The sequence below is a fragment of the Manis javanica genome, chromosome 3 (assembly GCF_040802235.1).
Source record: "Manis javanica isolate MJ-LG chromosome 3, MJ_LKY, whole genome shotgun sequence".
Taxonomy (NCBI): domain Eukaryota; kingdom Metazoa; phylum Chordata; class Mammalia; order Pholidota; family Manidae; genus Manis; species Manis javanica.
Window position 1 is genome coordinate 179,051,442 of NC_133158.1, and position 21,763 is coordinate 179,073,204.

Below are 21,763 nucleotides of genomic sequence, written 5' to 3' on the forward strand. Positions count from 1 at the left end.
CACAGCTGTACTGACTTTATTCCCCTTCACTCTTCTCCGCACCCTCCTGCTGACCCCACACGCACTGGGGCCCAGGCATTGGGTCCACATGCCTGAGTGCAGCCACTCGGCCACCACCGAGCCCCTGATGAGAGGTGCTGCGGCAGCCATGGCAGCACGCACCAGGGTCTGAGGCTCAGGCTGGGACCCCAGTCCTGGCTTCCAGAGCTGTGATCATGGGGCTTAAGGCCCAGCTCATTTCTCTAGCCACTCACCCCAAGCTGGCCCCAAACTAGGGAGCCGGGGGCGGGGGGCAGGCCCAGGTTCTGGACTGAAGGAGCCCCCAGTAGATTACCAGTAGAGGTGACAACCCCCAGGCCTCCCAACTGCCACCACAGCCCTGGGAGGTGGGTATGATGCCCAGTTGTCCCCTCCCTGCAATAGCCAGGTGCTAATTTGTTTTTAACATAAAAAGCTGGTAAAAGAAGAACCCCATCCATACTGGCACTGCTGAGGTTCCATTATTGCTTCAGACCTTTGTGATCTGGCTGGAAAGGAGCTCCCCCTTATAATGGCCTAAGGGGAAGAGAGCATTTAGCACCAGGCCCCGCTGGGACTGGGGCCTCCCAGGAGAGGGCTTGGCCATGCCCACCTGCAGCTATGATCAGCACTTGGCCAGAGCCCAGCGTCTGGACCAGCCTCCTGCCCTCAGAGGGGAGGTACACAAGGACAGGACACCCACGTCCTGGGACAGGGTTCCACCAGCACCCAGACCCCCTTCTCTAGCCTCTGCTTGTCAGCATCTGAAAGACTAGGGGCACAGTCAGCTAAAGCTCAGTGGGGCTAGCTGGCGACAAGGCCACCATCCCTCATGAGACCTAGGTGTCAGTGACACAGGTTGGGGAAACCATGGAGGGCCCAGCCTACAACCCATTGGGGGAGATCAACCTGTTTGGGGAAATGTGAGTCAGCTCTGAAGAGCTGCCAGGCACTGGGACCAGAGGTTAGAAATAGCAAGAGGGGCAAGTCGGGAGAGGGACCCTGAGATGCCACGGAAGCCCAGAGATCAAGGGGTGCAGCAGAGGCAAAGAGCCACAGTAAAGTGGGAGCCTAGGAGGCCCAGCCACTGACCCGTAAGAGGCTGGGACCCCCTTGGGGAGGGGGAGCCGCAGAGCTGAGACCTTCCTCTCTCACGGAGGGGCCCACCTCCCCTCCCCAGAGGACGGCAGGGGAGCCTCAGGGGCACCCTCAGGCTCTGGCTTGTACCTGCTGCGGCCTCACACTCAGGCGGCCGGAGCACTGCCCCCTCTGAACCCAGAGAACAATCGGGGCCTGTGGAGCTTGGATTGTAAATCCTCGAATCACTCGGGCTCCTTGGGCCTCCCCACATCTGTAGAGAATAAAGTGCTTCATTTATTGATGATTAAAATGACCCCAGCCCCCTACCCCAGTGCCACGGGCATCACAAGGAGGTCAGAGGGGTTCCATCCCACCAGCCCCCAGGCTGATGGGACTCAGCTCTCCCCACTGCCCCCCTGACCTCAGGCCTCTTCCCACCCCAGCCATGCTTGGGAAGGTGGTAATGTAGGGGTGGTCATGGGGGTTTAAGGTGCAGAGTATGACAAACAAAACTGTATAAACACAATAGGAGAGAGCTTACCTAGGAAACACATAGCTTATGGAACCTTCCTCCCCATTTTAAAGGCAGGAATAAAGACATTAAATGACAACAAAAAAGTGTGTCCTATCAGTGACAGCGTTAAGCACTGAGCACAGGCTGGGGCTCCCCCTAAACCCTGTCCCGGCCTGGGGCCTGAACACGTAGGCCCCCCACAGGCAGTCAGGGCCTGCCCACCAACACAGTGGCCCAAGAGGGACAAAAATACTGGGCACCAGCAGGGGTGGGTGGTGACTGTGCCTAAGGAGAGGAGGAGGCCTGATGCTGCCTTCAGGGCGTGGAGATGGACATGGACACACACATCTTCTCTAGTGTGGGAGACACAGCCAAGGTAGCTGGTGAGGGACGGGGTGCTCTGTGAGCAGAAGCCCTGCCCCCTGACCCACTAATAGCACCTTGAAACCTTAAAACATTTGCCCAATCCTCCCCGTAGGGCCCTGTCCCCAGAGTCTGCCCATGGCAGGGGCGCTCTGACTGCAACCCCCGGGATCTGGAGCTGGGAGCCAGCCCATCTGCCTACCCAGGGCCTGGCCTGTACCCTGAGGCCCAAGGTCCTCTCCACTGCTGCCTGGTGTAGGGTGGGGGGTCCCTATGCCTGCTGGCAGGGTTGTGGCAGGGAAAGCAAATGCCTGGGCTCCAGTCCCTGCCTGGCCCATACCGCACGGTGCAGAGCTGGGTCTGCCGTCTTTGCACCTTGCCACTCCCCACCCAACTCACTAACCAAGCCCCTGCCTGTCTGTCTGCAGCTCTCACAGTGGGTCAATTCCTCCAATGGGGGCTAACACCCCAATTTCCCCCCAAACTCTCCAGGACAAGAGGCAAGTTAGGGGGCACAGGGGAGGTGGAGATGAGCTGCTGAAGCTGACTCAGGCTCGGCCTGGCCCCCCCACCCCCAGCTCAGGCCTCAGCAGCAACCCAGGTCACACTTGCTATCTAGGCCCCTTCCTCCCCACTGCACCTGCTGCCTTCAGCAACCCCCTCACCTGGAGGGGGTGCTGCAAAGTTTCTTCTTTCTTCCTTCCACAAGAAAAAAGAATAGGCGTCAAGGAGTCACTGAAAAGGGGACACTTGGGAGTGCGGTGTCCCCCACCTGCTCTGGGGGGATACCAGCCTGCAACCCCCAGGGTTGGGGCCTCAAGCACAAAGTGTCCAGCCACTCTGGAGGTGGGGAGTGGTGCCAGGCTGGTTGCTGCCCTCCCACAAAGAAGCAAGGGCAGTGGGTTCCCCCCCCAGAGGCAGTCCGGGCTCCAGGTCCTGCAGGTGCAGCTATAGGTTAGTTGTTGGTGTTCAGCCTCCCGCCGGCGTTGGCCGTGGTGGGGAAGAGCGGAGGTGGGGGCGGCAGGTGGGGCAGGGGCGGCAGGGTCTGGGGCAGCCCAGGGAGCAGGGGCACTGTGTGGGCCTGAGGCCGGGCGGGGCACAGGCCCGGGGTGGTGGGGGGGCTGTCGCTGGCCAGGGCATGGCTGACGCGGAAGCATTTCTCCTTGTGGGCCTTGAGCATGTTGGAGAAGCGGAACCGCTGGCCACAGACGTCGCAGGGGTAGGGCTTCTCGCCCGTGTGCGTGCGCCGGTGCCGCTTCATGTTGGGCCGGCTGGTGAAGCTCTTGCCGCAGATCTCGCAGATGTACGGCTTCTCCCCTGGGTTTGGCGACGGGCAGCGGGGAGTCACTGGGTAGTCGCCATGCTCCAGCCCGGGGCAGCCTCCCTGAGCCCAGGTAGCCACAGTGGGGCCTGGTGCCCTGCGATCCTCTCCACCCTGGGCCACTTTATACTTGCCTCACTTTACCCTGGGAGGCAGGGAGGACGGAGCCTCACCTCGCAGAGAAGCTGACAAGTGCCGGAGGTGAGAACTGGGCATGGCCAGGGCTATCTCAGGCATCCTGAGCAGGGGCCCCAGGCCTGAGGGAGCCCCTTCTTGGGGACAGCCTACCTGTGTGGGTCTTCATGTGCTCGTCGAAGTACTGCTTCATGTTGAAGTCCTTGCCACACCACTGGCACATGAACTGCTTGTGGCCGATGTGGATGCTCATGTGCGACCGAAGCTGGTACTTGTACTGGAAGCGTTCATTGCAGTTCTGAGGGTGGGGAGCGAGTGAGGCCAGGGCAGAGCGGGGAACAGCCTTTCGGAAGGGAGGCGCTTGCCCATGACCCTGGGTCCAGAAACACACACAGGGAGGGACTCCCAGGCGAGGTGTGGATGCAACGGCAGGCGGACGCGGACATGCTCCCAGGGCCGGGCAGTGCATGGGGGGAGGTGGAGGGGCCATGGGCACACAGGGCCAGGTGGGCACGGGGTCAGGATGTGGGGAAAGGCCACAGAGTAGAGGGATGCCTTATGCTTAAAGCTGAGGCCCCCTCATCCCTCCTCCTCAGAAGGTCCCCTCATCCCCACCTGCTCTCTGCCTGAGATGCCCCTCTCTGCCTCTGTGGAAAGCCACCCCAGGTAGCCCATGCAGACTTCCCAGCCTGACTGGGTGGGGGCTGAGTTAGGGAGGGACGGCACTCCTCACCCCGGCCCTGGCCGTCAGCAGCTGTGCTTGACTGCGGCACGTGGAGAACAGAACCCACCTCGCATCTGAACGGCTTTTCCCCCGAGTGCTGCAGCGAGTGCACCTTGAGAGACATGCTGCGTTTGAAGGACTTCCCGCAGGTCTCGCAGGTGAAGGGCATATCCTTGGTGTGGGCTGTGGGGTGGGTGCCGTGGCTGTCATGTCTATGCGACCCCCATGGCCCTTCCCAGGGGTCCTGCCCGACAGCCCCCAACCTTGAACCAGACCCTGCCTCCTGGCAAAGCCCTGTGGGCATCTTCCTGGGGCACCACCTACCCTGGGGCCCACCTCACAGTCTCTGCCCCAGGAGCTGGGGCTGCCTCCTAGGCAAGGTCCCTTCCCCCCCAGCTGGGTGTCTGTGTCTGCTCTGAGTTCTGGTGAGGCAGGCATGGAGGCCCTTGTGGTCTATTTGCCTCTGGCCTTGGGAAACAGCTAAGGCCGCCTCACTCTTAAAGCTTTGGGGGAAGAGGGAAGGATCCCAAGTGGGACTGGTCTTGGCCCAAATGCTGGCCCAGGCACTGGCTTCCTGCGTGGTCATTGTGCACCTCAGCATCCTCTTCTATGAAGGAGGCTAGGAGTGGTACTGAGCCCTGAAGGTTGGCTTTACTGGGGATGAGCCTTGGGCTCTAAGCAGTTCAGAAGGTGGGAGCTGGGCTCCCCCAGAACCTATAGGCAGGTGAAAGCCAACAAACTCCTCAAGGGAGATCTGGAAGGAAGTGACTGGAGACAAGGAGGGTCCCCCTTAGAGCCGGGGAATCTGAGCCTAGGAAGGACCACCAGTCCTGGGTTACCCAGCATGCTCCCAGCAGAGACCTAGACCCCGGGCTCTCAGCTTCCAGTCAGGTCCTGCTGGAGGCCCCAGGCACTGTCTGCTAGAGGAAGGGGGAAGGCCTGGCTAGGGACCCACTGCCCACTCTGGCCACCCCTCCCTTGAACCCCAGACCACAAGTGGACAAAGAAGGAAGGCCACCTTGACACTAGACATCCAGCCAAGCCCCCCTAGAGGGGAGGGACAATCATGCCCAAGGCAGTGGAGTAGCCCAACAGACACTTGCAGCACCCCCTTACTGTGCCAGGTGTGACCCCTGCAGGGAGAGTTGCATTCAGAGTAGCCTGAAGGCTTGTGAGGGCCAAAAGGTGAGAAAGAATCAGGTACAGCTGTCTTACAACTGAGACAGGGCCTGTGCCAGCACATATGGCACTTTGTCTAATTTAGGAAAAGGTGTTCTTTTCCTGGTGGACACAACCCCATGCCAGGATCCACAGCCTGGTTAGCAGTGTCAGCTGGATTCTGTTCCCCACCAGCTATCTTGTCCAGGCAGCTTTGTGCAATGTGCAACCTGCCCAACTGTACATGGCAGCCCTGGCCCCAGAACCTGTCCGGGCCACAACTGCCACTGCAACCAGCCTCCCCAGGCCTCTTAGCTGACAGGGGTCTTTTCACCCCCACACATTGCTTTGGGTGTGACGTCCTTCCCAGCACACCTGGCAGCTGGCCCAGCTCTGATCTCATACTCTGTCCCCACTCTGACTAGACTTACCGACCATGTGCTTGCGCACATGGGCCATGGTGTAGAACTTCTTCTCACAGATTTCACATGAGAACTTCTTCTCCGCATAGCCATGCACGATCTTGTTGTGCTCATGGAGGGACCAGAGCTTCTTAAAAGCTTTGCCACATGTAACACACTGCAGGGTGAGAAGACCTTAGGTCCCAGGCCCTAAGTCAGGACCATGTGACCTAGGACAAGTCACTGGCCCTCTCTGGGCCTCAGTTTCCTCACTTGAGTTATGCTTATGTCCAAGGGCCAGCCAGACCTGATGCTCTGGGAGTTGGGAGTGGTAATCCCCTAAACACTTACCCACTCACCCAGGCAGGGCTGCAGCCTGTGGCCCTCCCTCATCCATAAACTCAACTAGGGTTAGGGGTCACCTCTTCCAGGAAGCCCCTCTTCTGTTCAAATTTCAGTGAGGCATCTCTCTACAGAGGAGAGACACACAGTTGGCTGCAAGGCTACGGAGCAAGGAGCCTATACACACAGTTCACAGAGAAGTCCCCCTCAGATAACAGGTCCTAGCAGAGCTGACACATTATCTCTGTTGCCTCCCCCAGCTGGGATCCATGCCCTGATTGATACCATGGGGATCCCCAAGGAGATAGGTCCCAAAGTGCTGGCTGCGGGGACTGCGGGAAGGACCAGGTTCCAACCGGCAATGGAGGGTGGTGGGAACCTCACATTCCCCTCCTTCTCTTCCCTGAGCCCTTGTCCTACCCACCCCTGCAGGACACTTCCAGAGGGCTGGGTAGGCCACAGCCTGGGCAGAAATTGGGTCAAAGTGCCCAGGTCAGAAAAGGTACAGCAGTCTCCCCCCACAGGAGGGAGCCTCAGGTGTGTGCAGGTGGAGAATCAATGGGTAGCCCAGCAGGCGGGCCAGTGGGAACCCCCAGGTAACATTTCCTCCACAGAGCACTGCAATTAACAATTAGTTCAGGCAATTAGCACTCACTACCTGCTCCCTCCCACAGCCCCACCCCAGCCAGAAAAGGTAAATACCCACCTGGCTGGCCCTGTGCTGGCTGCACCCTGACAGGCCAAGCTGGCACAGATGTAGACTGGCCTGAGGCCCGGCAGCCAGCCCAGCTCCCCCATGTGGTCCCGAATTTCTCATCCAGTCCCTCTTCCCTAGGCCCAGGCCAGCTGGCACCTCCAAAGAGCTGCATGCGGGCATTTCTCTAGCCCTGCCACCCCTTGGTTTTATTAAGCCTTTGTGGCAAAAGGAGAGTGGCGCCCCCCTCTGGGCAAACCCCTACCACTCCGTCTGTGCTTCTGTGCAATGCACAGTCTGTGAAGTTATACAAAGCGGGCCTGCTGGCCTTCTGGCAGGCCTCAGGATTTACTAAAACACTGACTCATCCCTCCTCAGAGCTGGCTGTCCTCGGCCTCCTGTGCTCAAACAACTCTCTTCTCATCCTCCGAAGTCCAAGCTTCGCTCTGCTCCTCTGGCCAAGAGTACTGTTTGTTCCGATCCTATCTCTCCTGGTGCCAAAGCCCAGCTCTACCCGACTCCTCCAGGAAGCTCTCCTTGACGCTATCCCCTGAGCTCTCACCACTGAGAATCCGGGCCCTTCCCTCTTGGGCAATGCGGGCAGCGGATACTGGGTGCCCAGGGCCCAGTTCTGGTCTGGCCCAGCCCGGACGGCAGGGTGGCATCCGCCCAGTGCCCTGTGAGGCCGCCCTGTGGCCCACCTGGATGTTCCGCTCACAGTCCGTCTGCCGGTGCAGCAGCAGCTCGCTCTCCAGCAGGAAGCGCTTGCCACACTGGTCACAGATCTGCATGCGGCTGTGGGTCACGGTCATGTGTTTCTCCAGGTACCAGCGGTTGTTGAAAACACGAGGGCACTTCTGGCATGGGTGGTGCTGCTTCTCCTCCAGCTTCACCTTGGCCCCGAGCCCATCAGTGGCCTGCGGCCCTCGGGCCCCTGCAGGGGCCACTCCCGGGAGTGGCTTTGGCCGCCTCCCACCCCGCGGCCTGGCTTCCTCTGGCTCAGGGAGGCCCCGGCGCTGGGCATTCTCCCGGGACCGCGTGGCCATGCGGCTGTGGGCCGAGGGGTCGGCCCGGCTGTCCCGGCGCCCTGCTGGCCGCCGCCTGCCCCCTGCCTCCCCCTCCTGCCCCTCTCCCTCCTCCTCCGAGCTCTCTTGTTCCTGCTCACTGTGCCCCTCTCCCTCCTCCTCCTCCTGCTCACTGTGCCCTTCCTCTTCATCCTCCTCCTCCTCCTCCTCCTCCCCCCCTCCGCTGCCACCACCCTCCTCCTCCTCCTCCTCCTCCTCCTCCTCTTCCTCCCCATCGTCCTCCTCGTCGTCCTCGTCCTCCTCCTCGTCCTCCTCCTCTGGGTGTCTCTGCAGCCTGTCCTCCCGGCCCAGCACCGTGGGGCCCGGGCCCGCGGCTGCGCCCGGCTTGCCCTCGGGCCCTGCGCACACATGCAGGGTCTGATTGTTAAGGTTCACCTCCACGATGATGCGGGACTGCTCCTGGTGGCCGTACGTGCCGGAGCCCCCCAGCTCTTCCCCCAAGTCGTCCCCACCCTCCAGCTTGCACAAGCTGTCTGGGGGCCTACCGGCCTCCTCGATGCCACCCCCCTTCTCCTCCTTGAAGAAAGGCTGAGCTGGCCCAATGGCAGCAGGCACCGTGCCACCCGCAGCCCCTGCCCCATCCTCAAGGCGCACAGAGTAGGGGTCAGGGCCCTCTCGCGCATAGATCTTGGGCAGGCCTGGGGCATCGGCCTCCTGCTTGATGTCACAGTAGTAGGGTGGCGTGGCTGGGCTGCAGCTAGTGGTCGGCTGGGCCAGAGCCACAGTACTGGGACCGGGGGACCCTAGGGAGCGGGCATCCAGCAATTCCTGGCAGGATGCAGCGATGTCAGCCATCTGCAGCAATGAGGCGGCACTGAGCACTTCGTGGACGTTGGCCGCATTGACCAGAAGCTTGGATGTGTAGATGAAGTTGAGGATCTGTTGCAGGCCGCCAGGCGCCAGAGCCTCCAGGGACAACTCCACACGTTGTAGCTGCTTGTTCTGGGTGAAGAGCGAGTGGAAGAACTGGCTGTAGGCAGCTAGCACACCCTTGTGTGCTGGGAAGACACTGCGCTGGGGCACCAGCACCAGGTCCACGTCGCAGAGGTCAGGCTGGAAGAGGCGCTGCTCATTCAGGCGGCCCATTAAGCAGGAGAAATGCAATGCCACATCCTCCACCAGCGAGAACTCAGCCGCTGGTGAGTCGGTCGTCTTCTCAACCAGCAACTGCCAGGTAGAGGGCACAGGTCATGCCAAGGCCAGCAGGAGCCCGGCAGCCCACCCATTACTCTGGTTCCAGAAGAGGAGCTGGAGTTCAAGCAAAGATGATGGGGAACCAGGAATCAAGCCCAAGCCTCTGCCCCTCAGAGCTCAAACTTTGTGACCTTTTAAGGCCAAAAATCAGCTCCAGGTTTAGTCTGCTAACTTCCTGGGCCTCCAGCCCTTACCCTAGAAGAAAGTGAAACAGGAAAAGTCCTCCCAGGCAGGGAAGGGGAAGAGAAGGAAAGAGGAAGGAAAAGGAATCAGGTAACTAACTATCCAGGGGTGGGGGTACCTTAGGGGTTTCCTGGGATGAGTGCTGAAGCCAGGGCAGACCCGGGCAAACTGGGACTAGATGGTCACCCCAGAAGCATTTCCTGAGCTCCATGGAAATGCTTTATATATACAAGTAACACCAAGCCTGCCCAACCCCAGATACCCCAGGAGTGGAAATCAGGCTCCCTCACTCACAGGGTGCTTGACCTCTGGCTACTGGACCCTCGGGGAAACACCTGAGGGAACCCCTCACCTCACCAACAATGGGCTTCAAGGTCTAGGCCTGAGACCTTGCAGAAGTAGGAATTTCTGTGAAAAAAATCCAGGCCTGGGCCTGTAACTTCTTCCGACCCTGGTCCCACTGCCATGCTGGAAACAGCTGATGAATCCAACTAGCCCCTCCTTTCTCGGCCAGAGCTTGGGTGAGGCCACTGCCCAGGGTCTCAGACCTGGCTGCCAGCAGCTCCCCCTCTCACAGGGCTTCTGCAGGGGTGGGAAGACACTGCTATGTTACCTGTCCACCTTGCTTGGAGGCAAGAGGCCCCCAAGGCCTGCCCCAGACCTTTTTCCCTTTAAGTCCCCAGACCCCAGGTCAGGTGTGGTCTAGGCCCAGAGGCTCTGAAATGGCCCCATCTTGGAGGCCACACCACCTGGTGCCTTGAGCCTCAAGGAGGCTCTCGAAGTCAGATGGCTCAGTTATCAGGCCCTTTGACCACATGCAGCAGCTATGAATTACCCAGAATAGGAGCTTGGTTTAATCATTCCTGGCTCTACCACAGCAGCTTCCCCAAAAGGTGGCCAGCACAGACAGGCAGGCTGCCTGGTCCCTTGTATGGGTCCAGTGCACAGCAGATATTCAATTAGTATGTGCCAACTACCTGCCTGGTCAGACCGACCCCCAGGTTCCAGGTTTTGTCCCTCCGCAGGCCCTGTCTAGCCAGGTCAGAGCCTCAGACGTTTGAGGAGTACCTTGTCCCACTGACACAAAGAGGCTCCCTCCCCCAGAACATCCCTGGAAGCCCTGTGGTACTCATCTACAGCCCATCTTACCCCGCAAGCAAGTCCTTCCACCGTTGCAGCAGCTGTGGGTGGGCCCAGACTGGATAGCGGGGTGAGCAGAGCGGTTATCTATGTTCAACTTCTCAGTCACCTGAATGAAATCTACCCTGGGCCTTGGGATGAGCTTCAGGGAGCCACCAGGGGCAACAAGCTTCTAGATCTGCCCTGGTTCCCACCCTCCATACCCAGCAGCCCAGGCCAGCAGCCAGACCCTGTCTGGCCAGCCCTTTGGCCACAGACACTATCTTCCTCAAGGTCTTCCATGCTTCCTTCCCACAAGCTGAGAAGCCACCGTCTGTCCCTCTGTCTCAGGGCTGCTGGCCCACCCAGGTCTGGCCAATCTTCAGGGATATGGAGCCAAGCTGCCCCTTTGGTCTCCCTCTTCTGACTCATCCCGATTCATCTTCTGGAACCAAACCCTATTGCACAGACGGGGAAATCAAGGCTCAGAACGGGAAGGACCCACAGAGAGTAGTAGCAGAGTCCCTGGACTCCTAGCTCTACTAAGCCCACCCTTTCCCTGCTGGAATGGACACTACTCCAAGTGGATGGTTTTCTTGGCCTTTAATGACTTAAGAAGGGGCCCTCTCGCCCAGGGGGCCAACTGTGTTTCCTCCGGCCTCACCACTGCTGGCTGCAACCTGCAGCTTTCTCCTGAGCTGCTGCCACCTGCAGGTCAGAGAGGGGTCGGGGTGCAACTTGGTTTGTAACAGGGGCTCCTTAGAGCCTTCAAGAGCCAGAGAGTGGCCAGGGAAGTGGCTCGGGATACGAGCTTGTCAAGGCCAGGCTTGTTGGGAGGCATCCACCCCAGGCCACTGTGCCCCAGTCCACCCTGCTCTTCCTTCACAGACTGTCCTCCAGTGCCTATCTGCCATGGGGAAAGCGCAATGCCTGGCTTTCCCATGTGCAGAACCAGCCCCAGGGCCTTCTGGCCTCCAGAGGGGAGGGGGGTTTAGTGAGGGGACAGCACTGCCCCAAAGACCCCATTCCCAAGGCAGTATCCCCAGCCAATCTTCAGCACCATCCTTGGTCCCTGGGGCCTGAGAACCTCACAACCAGGCTCCCTGATGGGACTTTCCTGACAGGGTGCCAGATGCTGCCCGAGCCCATGGCTGGCAGCCCCCAAGCAGGGCACAGCTGCCCCTTAGCCTGGCAGCCCCCACACAAGGCCCAATGCTTGTGTGCTCGCCTCCCCAGCCAGATGAGCCAATTCCCTGAAGCTGCAAATGCTCCTCCCCATTCTGGTTGGGCCAGAGGCAGCCACATATCCCACTGTCATGTCCAGTTCAGGTCAGCCTGGCCATGATGCAAGACCAGGGGAGTGGCTGGGCACTGTTCTTACCAGGTTTCATGCCCTCAAACTCTCTTCGCAAACCAGGCTGGGGAGAGGCGGAGGCCAGGGACACCTGCTGAGGCTGCTGACCAGAGTCATAGCCTGCTACACCTGAGGGGTACCCTGCCTCGCTGCCAGGAAGCCACTGGCTCCCTACCCTGCCCCAGTGCAGAGGCCTAGGAATGAAGCCTGTGCGTCCATCTGCACCCCGCAGCCCCACGCCAATCCTTCCAAGACAGGGCAGCAATGGGTGGGCCCATACTGAGCAAGGGGCACAGGCTCATGGTTTCCAGACCCCTCCTTCTGGGTAAGGGGTGTCTATGCCAGTCCCTCAACGCTCATGCCTCCACTCCTTCCTAGGGGAACCAGGCCCAGAGAGGGCAGACGACCAGCCCAAGGTCACACAGGAGTTTGGACAGGAGCTGCGGACATCCCCCAAGCCCCGTTTGGCCCAGTCGCCCCGAATCTCCAGTCAGGGCGGATCCAGCGCCCACGTGTCCCAAGGCCCAGGCGGGAATCTGACCTGCCCCCACCCCGCCATCACCCAGTCCGAGGGCGGCGCGACCCGGGCTCTGAGAAGCGCCCCCTCCACCGCTGCCCAGCAAGAACTCAGCCTCTGGCGCCCTGGCCCCCACCCCAGGAATTTAACTCCTTAGCCACCGAGGGCCGCGCTAAAGCGCCGCATTCCCGGCCCGCGGGGACCCAGACGGGGTCGGGGAGACTCGCCGAGAGGGGAGATCTCTCAAGCCCTTCCCCCGGAGCCCGCGGGCCGCGCGCCCGGGAAGGCAGAGCGGGCAGGTGGGCGGATAAACGGGGGGACAGGCAGGGCCTTGCGTACCATGGTGCCGCGGCGCTGGGGGCTCACAGGGCCCCGCGGGATCGCGCTGCCCCCGGCGGCCGGGCCCGGGCCGCTCCATGAAGCGCCGCGCTGGGGGCCGCCCCCGCGCAGGGCCCCGTGCCCATGGCCCCCGGGGGCGCGGCCGGGCGGGCGGAGGCTCAGGGCCGCGGCAAGTCCAGCCGCCGAGCAGCTGCGGCCCCGGAGCCTCGGGCGCGGCGGGCGGGGGGCGCGGGGCGCCGATTGGAGCCCGCGCGTCAGCTGGGGCCGCCGTCTGGCCGCTTAAAGGGCCAGCCCGGCCTGCGTGCCGGCGGGGGGCGCGGACACGCGTGGCATGCGCGGCCCCAGCGCTGCCCGCTCTGCCTCGGGCCGCTGGGGCCCCCGGTCCGACTCCGCCACACCCATCCTAGCAGATGGGCCCCGGCCTCACTCCCGCGCGGAGTCCCCGTTCTGCCAGAAAGTTCGTCCGGGAATCTACCCTAGGTGCCCTCCAGCTGCGCCACAGAGGCGGGGTCGGAATAGGAGGCGGCCCTGAAATCGGGAAGCTGGGCAGGCCCGCCCCCAACCAGCTGCAGAAAAGGCTTCCACCTGCTCCCCTGAGCGACCCTACGCTGAGGGACCGAACCCCGTACCCTAGCCGCGCCCATCACCCACCCTGTGGCCTGGGCTCCTCCGACTTGAGGGTGAGTCTGGGATCTGCAACCAGCCCGGCCCCTGACCCCTATCCCAGGGCAGCCCAAGGCTTATTTTGCTGTATGCCCTCAGGACTTAGTTCTGGCCGATCATGCGTACCGGTTGGTTGTCTCCTCTGGCTGCCCAGGCCACCCAGGGCAGGAGGTGCAAGAACCCTGACCACAGCTGCAATGACGAAGCCTCTAAGGTGACTGGTGCAGGGCCGGGAGATGGTGAGACTAGGAGAGTGGGGGTGGGAGGCCCAGGCTGCACCATGCCCCCAGCACTGGGACCTGACAGCTGCTCAATAGCCTCCCGGCTCAGTCTCTGCTGGGGAAATGCAACTGGGCCTGCGGAATGCTGCTCTGTCATGGACACCAGTGGGGGCAGAGGGCTGGCTCTGCTGGCAGGAGGCTGCAAAGGAATGCTGCCAGGCTGAGCAGTCAGCAAGGTGGGGACCACAGGGCACTGGGCCTGGCAGGACCCAGGTAGTGGCTGGGCCACCATTGGGTAGAAGGGCCTCTGTGGGCCTCACATGTGATCCATGTCACACTTCAGATGCTTTTCTGTGCCCTAAACCCCCACCCCACTCCAAGCTGAATCCTACTCCATCTTTGGTTACGCTGACATTGCCCCCATCCTAACAGTACCACACAGTACCTCCCGCCCCTCCCCCTGCACGAGCATGTGGGCATTCACACCGGACCGTGCCCAGCTGTACAGTATCCCCTGGGTATGCCACCTTACTCATGGGTGGGCAGGGACTCTGGGGCCTGCTCAGAATGGCTCAGTTCTGGGTGTTGGGGAGGAAATGGGCAGAGGGCTAGATCCCAGGCAGGCACCATCATATAGTTTGATAATCTGCCCGTTAAAATTTCAGGGGCCTCTCCTGAGGCTAGTATGAGGATGCCTCAAGACAGCCTTCCCAGAGCCAGGGTGAAACATCTCAGAGGCAAAGATGGGGGTGTCCAGAGTGCTGGGAGGAGGGAAGGAATGCACATAGCTAGTTGGAGGATGAGGAAAGACCCTGGCAGAAAGAGATGGGAATGGATGGAGGGGACATGCCCCAGAGGCAGCCACTGCAGACATCCTCATCTCTGTGACCATGGTTGGTGTACAGACAACTGGCTTAGCTCCCAGAGGCTCAGGCTGAAGCCAGGCCAGAGTGGTCTCCAATGCCTGAGCAGCCAGTCACTTCAGAGCTACTTACCACCTCTTCCTCCATCCCAACCCACTTCCTCATCTGACTCAGGGGATTCTTGCCCTGGCCTGGGAGATGGCAAGGGAAGGATTACATACCATTGGTTGGATAAGGACAGTGAGGCCCAGGGCAGGGCAGATCAGGCAGCCAGGCACCAGCATCAGGAGCCAGGGAAAGGGGAGGCTGGGAGAGAGCAGCCTCCTGCATGGCTTGGAAGAAATGACTGCACAGGACGCTTCCCAGCCAAGGCTTGGATGGGGTATGGCCAACGAGATCGAGGTAGGGCTGCTGGCCCTTTTGGGACTGGCAGTGGCTTTGGCAGTAAAGCCAAAGGAGAGGTTGGGTGAGAAGGGAGGGATGTGGGGCTCAGTCTCCTGGAAGACCCCAGCTGCTCCCCTTACTTCTCTGGCCTACAGTCCGTCTCAGGGAGGCCCATGGCAGAGCCATCTCTGGGAGAGGCTATTGGCACCTCATCACAGGAGACCAGGCTGGAAGCGGCTGTTTGAAGAGCTCAGTCTGGTGGATTCAAATGGTGCTGCCCAGAGCCGAGGCCTGAAAGTTAACATCAACCAGAGCAAAGAGGGAGAGGAAGGGTACTCCAGGCAGAGGGAATGGCATCTGCAAAGGCCAGGAGGGAGGAGTTTAGCATCTGCAGGGAACTAGAAGCATATGATGTGGTGGAGTCTAAATTCTTGTTGGGTAGTTGTAGCCCTGTGAGGAGAGGCCTTGGCGAGGGCCAGGCCATGGGAGCTGCACCTCAGGGTGGGTCACCACAGGTTTTCAGGATGTAGGGTGAGGCTGGGTTTCTGTGGAAGGGGATCCCAGGCCAGATTCTCATGCCCCAGGGGCAATCCAGGAGTTGATGAAGGCAAGGGCTGAGCTCACTGATCCTTCAGACATTGGGGCTGGGGGCTGGCAGTGTCAGCAAAGCCAGGTTCTGCCTCTATAGAGGCCAGCTCACTGGCTTTTTCACAACTTCCCTAAGCACCTAGCCTCAAGTTGCTCTCCCCCGGAGGAGGAACAGACCCCAACTGTGTTGGTGCAGTCCCCAGGAATGGTTGGAGACTCACCTCTACTGAACCTGGAAAAAACTGCTCATGCTGGTCGGTGGGGACAGGGCTCAGCCAGGATGGGCATGAAGCTCTGTAGCTGAGATGTGGGGAGGAAATCTGAGTGAGCAGCCTCGGGGGGCGGATAGGGAATGAGACAGCACAGCACTGGGTCGGCAGGGGGCAGGGAAGTCAAAGCGCTCTACTAGCTGCTGACCCACGGCCCTGCAGGGTGGGGTGCCTTGGTCTCTAGGGGTGGGGATGCAGTTGGAGCAGGGTTGTTCCCCTGTTCTGCCTCCACTGGGCTCAGTACTTAATATGCCACGGCTGCCAGGTGGTGGGGCCTAATTCAAACCAGCAGGTTGCCCAGTTCCTTCCCATAGCATGAACGTCATGGCCTTGGCATTCGAGGTCTCCCTAGCACTTCCAGGATCCCCTCCCACCCTGTTGGTCCAAGTGAGCCTGGCCCTGCACATGAAATCTGGGGCACTCCTACCCTCCTCCTGGAGGTGAGCCCAGGGGCCAGCACCCCAAATGACTCTGATGTGCACTTGGTTCTAAGGATTTAATTCTCATCACTCCAAAGAGGGAGTTGCCCTTACTACATGTTTTTCAGATGAGGAGCTGAAATTTAAAGGTCAAGCAATTTACCTTGTTACCCAACTATAAAGTGGGTATGCGGTCTGAACCTGAGCATATACAGCATATGATTGTATCATAGAAGAGTTGCTCACAGAGGTCCTTTATTGCTCCCAAATCAAATCAAATCAAGTCAGAGGCATTGAGGCCAGAGGCATCCTTCCCAGTCTTTCTCTGGGCATCTGGCTGAGGGGGAGAGATTTTAGTTGCTGGAGGCACTGGGTGACTTGGGGCTGGGGAGTGCCAGCTCAAACCCCTATCCCCTGTGGGCCTTCTGGGAGGCCTACTCATCTCTGGGCCGGTCTGGGAAGGGATGAGCACCACTGGTCCATATGTCTGGTTGTACCAGACCTACATACCCTCTTTTGGGATTTATGGGCCAAGAGATTGGCAGTCCAAGGACTATTAGCCTCTGCTTACAGATGAGCAGTCAGCAGCCAGGGGTCAGGCATTCTGCAGGTCAGAATGCAGATATCTGTTCTGAGACCACAGGTCACTCCTTTCCTATGTCCTAAAGACTCTAGGGTTGAAGAGAAACACCCTTCCCAGACCTGCTGACCATTAATGTCTGCTCAGTCTGTGGGGCTGGAGCTTGATGGCCTAGAGATGGTGAGTGGTGAATAGGCAGGTGCCTGGCACGACCCCACCTGAGGCCTGATGACTCAGGGAGAAGGGGCAGGGGCAAGGGAACACTGTTTCTACCTCTGAAACCTTTCAGACAGACAGACCATTAAAGCCTCCTGCTCTTGTGTGTGTGTTGTCGTAGTAGGCTGTCCTTGCCTCATACTCACCAAACACTGTATGGAGCCGCCCAGAACCGGTCCAGAGGCCAGTAAGTGCCATTTTCTTCCAGGGCACCCAAACCATCTCTTTGAGCTGCTGACTCCTGAGAGGCTGCTGCCTTTACAGCATCAGTGAACTTCTCTGGGCTGAGGAGTCCTCTTGTAGTTTACCCAACTCATTAGATCACACATCCCTCCTAGACTTGAGGCTTTTCCCTCTCACTATGCACAGGAGCAGAGTCAATTCTCTCTTCTAAAAACCAGCCATCTGAGCCTAGGCTCTTCCAACTTGTAAGGTAATCCTTCCTGATCCCTCATCTGGGCCCTAGTTTGCATTACTAGTGTGCCAAACAGCTCACTCCACACCTAGGGCTTCCTTTCCCTTCTAAACACTGACGCCTGGCCAGTGGTCACAGCTGACTGTGAGGGGTATTTTCCTTGAACTGTTACACCTCCAATTTAATGCCCAGATAACAAGAGTCAAAACCAAAGCCCTTGACACATTTGCCCCCAAAACTGACAAGCTGATCAAAATTATCATTATCAGAATTTGAATAAAGATTCTGGAGCTCACTAAAAAGAAACCTCACTTGGGCATTTGCTTAAAGACACTCTACAATTTTCTTGAAATTTTAAAGCAGTGTATCTTTATTTGGCTATTGTCAGAGATTTCCTGACTCATGGGGGGGGTCTACTGTTCACTCAGTTATAAAAACTGAATCTCTGCAAGCCTTACTGTGTGAGAATGTGTAAGAAAATACACATTCCTTTGTGGTCTGAGGAAGAAAAAAGTTAATTGTAGTTGCCCTGCAAATTCCTATGTGGATGCTAAAAATACCACGTTTTCTCCAGGATGAGTGCTCTGTGCCTGGTGCACTGCTGCTGGGAGTGTGAAGGCTGTAGGGGGTAACAGCAGGTAAATGTTGCCACACCTAGGCAGCTCACAAAAGGGATAGGGTGTATTAATGCTTCTCTGGGTAGGTGGACATCTTTGCCTTTCACTCCAGAACTCCAGAAGTCCTTTCTAGCTCCCCTTCCACCCCACCCCTCCAGGCAGCTAGAACACGAAAACGAGCCATGGGCCACAGAGATGAAGATCTTCACTGGTGGGCCAGCAGAGACTCAAGTGTTTCCTTTTCCACTTCAAAAAGACTATGTGAAGTCCAGATGAGTACAGACAGATGAAACAAGCACAGACTCAGATTTAGACTAAGTATATATTTTAATTTCTACAAGGTCCCCCTTTCAAGTTTTAGGGAAATTTAAGTGTATACAAATTAGATACTGCCAATGTATGTACAAAAAGCATTTTCTACAGTTTTTGAACAATACCAGCTATATATATGGTGTTTCATTTGCAGTAAATAGGATGTTACAAAAACAGTCCAATAATGTATTTTCTTTAAGAAGCACAATATACAATGCAATTCACTTTTATTAAAAAATAACTTAAAATACAGAACAATCCCCTTTAGGAAGAAAAGCTTTTTCTGTAGTTCATTCAGTAAACACACAAATTGAATGCTGCAGCTGAGTGTTCTTTTTTGTGGACAAAACAAACAAGGCTTCTAGGGCCCACATTTTCAGGGTATCATTCCACCTATAGTCCCAGTGGGGAAAGTTACTGCCCTGGGGTAGGCAGAATACTAAAATGCCCTCCCACCAGTCCATCCCCGACCCCAGGGACCTTTGAATGTATCAGTCCTGTGATGATATTCTATAGCAGAGTTGTCCGTAAAATGGGGAAACTTTTTTAGTGGGCTTGATCTAATCACATGAACCTTAAAACAGGAGAAAGGCAGAGATTTGAAGCATGAGGAGGACTTGACAGGCTTGGCGGGATTGAAGATAGATGGGGCACATGCGAAGGAAAGCAAGCAGCCTTGAGGAGCTGAGAGAAGACCCTGGCTGACAGCCAGTAAAGAACTGAATACTGCCAATGACCTGAATGAACTTGAAGATTCTTCCCCAGAGCCTCCATAAAGGAATGCTGCCCTGCTGACCCTTGATTTCACCCTTGTGTGACCCTAAGTGGAGGAATCCAGCCATACCTCACTGGACTCATGAGCTACAGAAGTGTGAGCTAAGAAATGAGTGTTCTTTTAAGTTGCTAAGTTGGGGTAATATGTTACACAGCAGTAGCAAACTAATACAATGCTCAAGGGTAACTTTTCTTAACCTAATTAGATTTGCCAGTTTCTGTTTGGGTTCTGAGTGGTTTTTTCCACTGTGTATCATTAAAGCAATATTCTCTTTTGCAGGCAACTTTTGAAAACCCTTTAAGAGACTCACAAGTTATGTGTTCACTGGCAAATACATTTGTCCGACTTAGGTCCTGTTTTCTAATGTCCTCCTGTCTGTTAACTTGGTAAACAATTGACCACTTAACTCTGGCTATGAATCTTTATGGGTGACGGTTTTAATATATCCATTGTCACCTCTCTGTCCATCAAGTACTGTCAGATCCCTCCAACTGAGGGCTCTTGCCCACTTCCCAAGCACACCAGGTAAGGCCTTGGGGTAGGCTGGTGAAGAGCTCTGTATCAGATATCACGTATGATTTCTCCTGCCTAACTGGACTAAACTGGCACTCAGGTGATTAAGTACACTTTGGGAAAAACTCAACCATTAAATGAAAAAATAACACCAGTTTTCACAGGTCAAATCACTTCTGTAGGAACAACCTGAAACTGTGAAAACGTGTCATTTATGCAGTACTGTACATCCTACTCGCCCTGTCATCCTGGGTTTGCTCACATCATGCACGGTTTCACAGTCCATGTGGGTCAGAGTAGAAACAGGAAAAGCATGCTATTGCTCAGAGCAGTTCAACAGTGTTGTGATGTATCTCTTACATGAAAGAGTTAAAAGGCCTGCAAAATGTCTCCAGGATGATGGCAGTTAGATTTTGTTACTTCTGAAGTCCACTCTTCCAGAGGCACACACATTAGTGATGTGCATCAGGCCTGAGTAGACACACAACCCCTTATGCCAACCCTGCCTGCTCCAGGAGGGCTCCAGGCCCATGCCTGTGCTTGAGAGAAGCCTTCCAATACAGCTCAGAAGGAACCATGTTTGGTACCAGGAGCTGGGGGCTGGGGGGTGCACATTTTTCTCTTTCTTATGAGATATTAAAATATAGTAAATAAGAACAATGCTTAAAAGAAGCACCAAAAGGGACCTAGCACCAAAGCATGATGGAACATAATTGTTTTTACAATTTAAACTGCTGATAGTATTTCTTAAAAAGAACATACAACATTACATCCGTAGAGACAGTGCAGGTATTATATGCTAAGGCTCATTTATTCTTCTCAACTTCACCTACCAGCCTGAAGAAACAGAGACAGTGGGCTGTAGGATGACTACTTTCTTGATTCTCTGAGACAACACAGTAAGAATGAATTAAGAAGCCCAGAGTCACTGCCTTCTCTCCTTCCTGGGTGGTTTGTTTTTAAGAGCACACATATGTAAGACTCTGGGTAATGGGTATATAAATATTTGGCCACCTTTAACAGTTCTCCTTCACATTTTTATGCTTGGCAGTACATGTGCCAACAACTGAAAAGGGCAGAAAGAATCTATTCTAAACAATATGAGATGAAGAGAAATGGTCTATCAAAATATTCCAAAATTACTCTTATAGTTCATGATTTCTTGATTCAAGAACATGAAATTCATTTCCATAGTTGGCTACTGTAGAATGTGGCATAAAAATATTTTAGGAGATGTGTTTGTATTTTAAATTCTGCACACATGAAAATAAACAAATAACAATTAAGAAGTGGCTAATATTGAAATTATCTTGAATATTGAAACAGAACAACAGACCACCATTAAGTTTCTTAAACTTTTAAGTTATCAGATATTTACAAATAGGTATAATTCATATCAAAAAGGGGAACATTTTCAACTGTATCGGCTGCTTTCACTGGGGCTCCGGTGATGAGAGTAACTTCGATCACTTTCACTGTCAGAACCGTAAGATCTACAACTCCTGTAGAACAAAAAAAACATACAAACACTGTTAACTGTCTACCCTCCAAATTCCTCTTACAGCTTCTTCTTTGATGTGAATGGCTTGACAGCAATATAGATGTGGCATAGCAGTGGACGCACAAAATGGGGTACCGACTGTCGACTTTTCAAAGACACTTTAAATGACAGATATTACCAAGGTTAAGATAAAATAAAGAAAAGTTAGATCTTGGGAATTTACTTGAAATCCACTCATGCAAATGAGAATAATTTCCAATGTTACCCAAAATGAACATCAATAATTAGACTGAGGAAACAAGGGAAAAAAGGTGTATGAGAGTTTCATTAAACATATGGAAGTCAAAATGAGGGCCCAAAGAGGGGTGAGTGGGGATGGAACATGGACAAAACCATTGGGTAGTTGAGTCGAGGACCTGGTTATGGTCACCATTCAGTCATTTTGGAAAATATTCACTGAGAGCCAGTCACTGCTAGATGCTGCAGACACAAAAGCAGATCGAGGGCAGTTTCCTGGGGCCCAAGGATAGTACAGAACAGTGGGCAAGACAAATAAGGCACCTGGGGATGAGGGGAGGTGGGGAAGGGTGGCTGAGGTCTCAGGGTTAGCAGTCAGGGATAGCTTCCTGGGGCAGTGGGGTGCAGTGGAGACCTGCAAGGTAGATAGGTGGAAACTGGCCATAGTAAGAGGCAAGAAGGGAGATGGTGGAGTGGCTGCATGTCTCCAGCAGAAGGAAAGGTTCTAGCATATTAAAGGAGAGAAGACAGAAAAGCCCGAGCTGCAATCGGTAGGTGGAAGGGCCTTACATGTAATGCTAAGGAGCCTGGACCTGCTCCTGAAGGCAGTTGGAGAGCCTTGAAGAGTTTCAATCAAGGGCAGGTCCAG

General features: G+C 56.2%; 2 protein-coding genes across 16 annotated transcripts in view; both read right to left on the bottom strand.

The window, feature by feature from the left end:
• Positions 1-12,675, bottom strand: ZBTB47 (zinc finger and BTB domain containing 47). 4 transcript variants are annotated; one of them, XR_005059127.2, is made up of 7 exons: positions 12,542-12,675; positions 7,452-9,002; positions 5,745-5,892; positions 4,223-4,338; positions 3,585-3,729; positions 2,641-3,292; positions 1-1,369 (listed from the first exon to the last, which is right to left on the bottom strand). XR_005059127.2 is itself a non-coding variant. In XM_037010355.2 (6 exons), the coding sequence occupies exons 1-6, from the start codon at positions 12,542-12,544 to the stop codon at positions 2,931-2,933; spliced, it is 2,325 nt and encodes a 774-aa protein (XP_036866250.1). In that variant the 5' UTR covers positions 12,545-12,675; the 3' UTR covers positions 1-2,930. The 4 variants fall into 4 exon arrangements, 2 of the variants coding, with proteins under 2 accessions (XP_036866250.1, XP_036866255.1); XM_037010355.2 differs by having other exon boundaries at positions 1-3,292; XM_037010360.2 differs by lacking the exon at positions 12,542-12,675 and adding an exon at positions 10,362-10,789 and having other exon boundaries at positions 1-3,292.
• Positions 12,676-18,079: 5,404 nt separating this feature from the next.
• Positions 18,080-21,763, bottom strand: part of NKTR (natural killer cell triggering receptor) — a 46,162-nt gene continuing 42,478 nt past the window's right edge. For all 12 annotated transcript variants that reach the window (XM_073232476.1, XM_073232477.1, XM_073232470.1 and 9 more), the window contains one exon: positions 18,080-20,878. In XM_073232476.1, the coding sequence (XP_073088577.1) occupies positions 20,791-20,878 (88 nt within the window). In that variant the 3' untranslated portion in view covers positions 18,080-20,790. The remainder of the gene's footprint in view (positions 20,879-21,763) is intronic.

Coding starts and splice junctions, on each gene's coding strand:
- ZBTB47 (XM_037010355.2), bottom strand. Junction 5,893..7,451: donor ACTGTGAGCGGAACATCCAG/GTGGGCCACAGG, acceptor CTCACCCTGCAG/TGTGTTACATGTGGCAAAGC. Junction 3,293..3,584: donor GCACATGAAGACCCACACAG/GTAGGCTGTCCC, acceptor CGCCAAACCCAG/GGGAGAAGCCGTACATCTGC.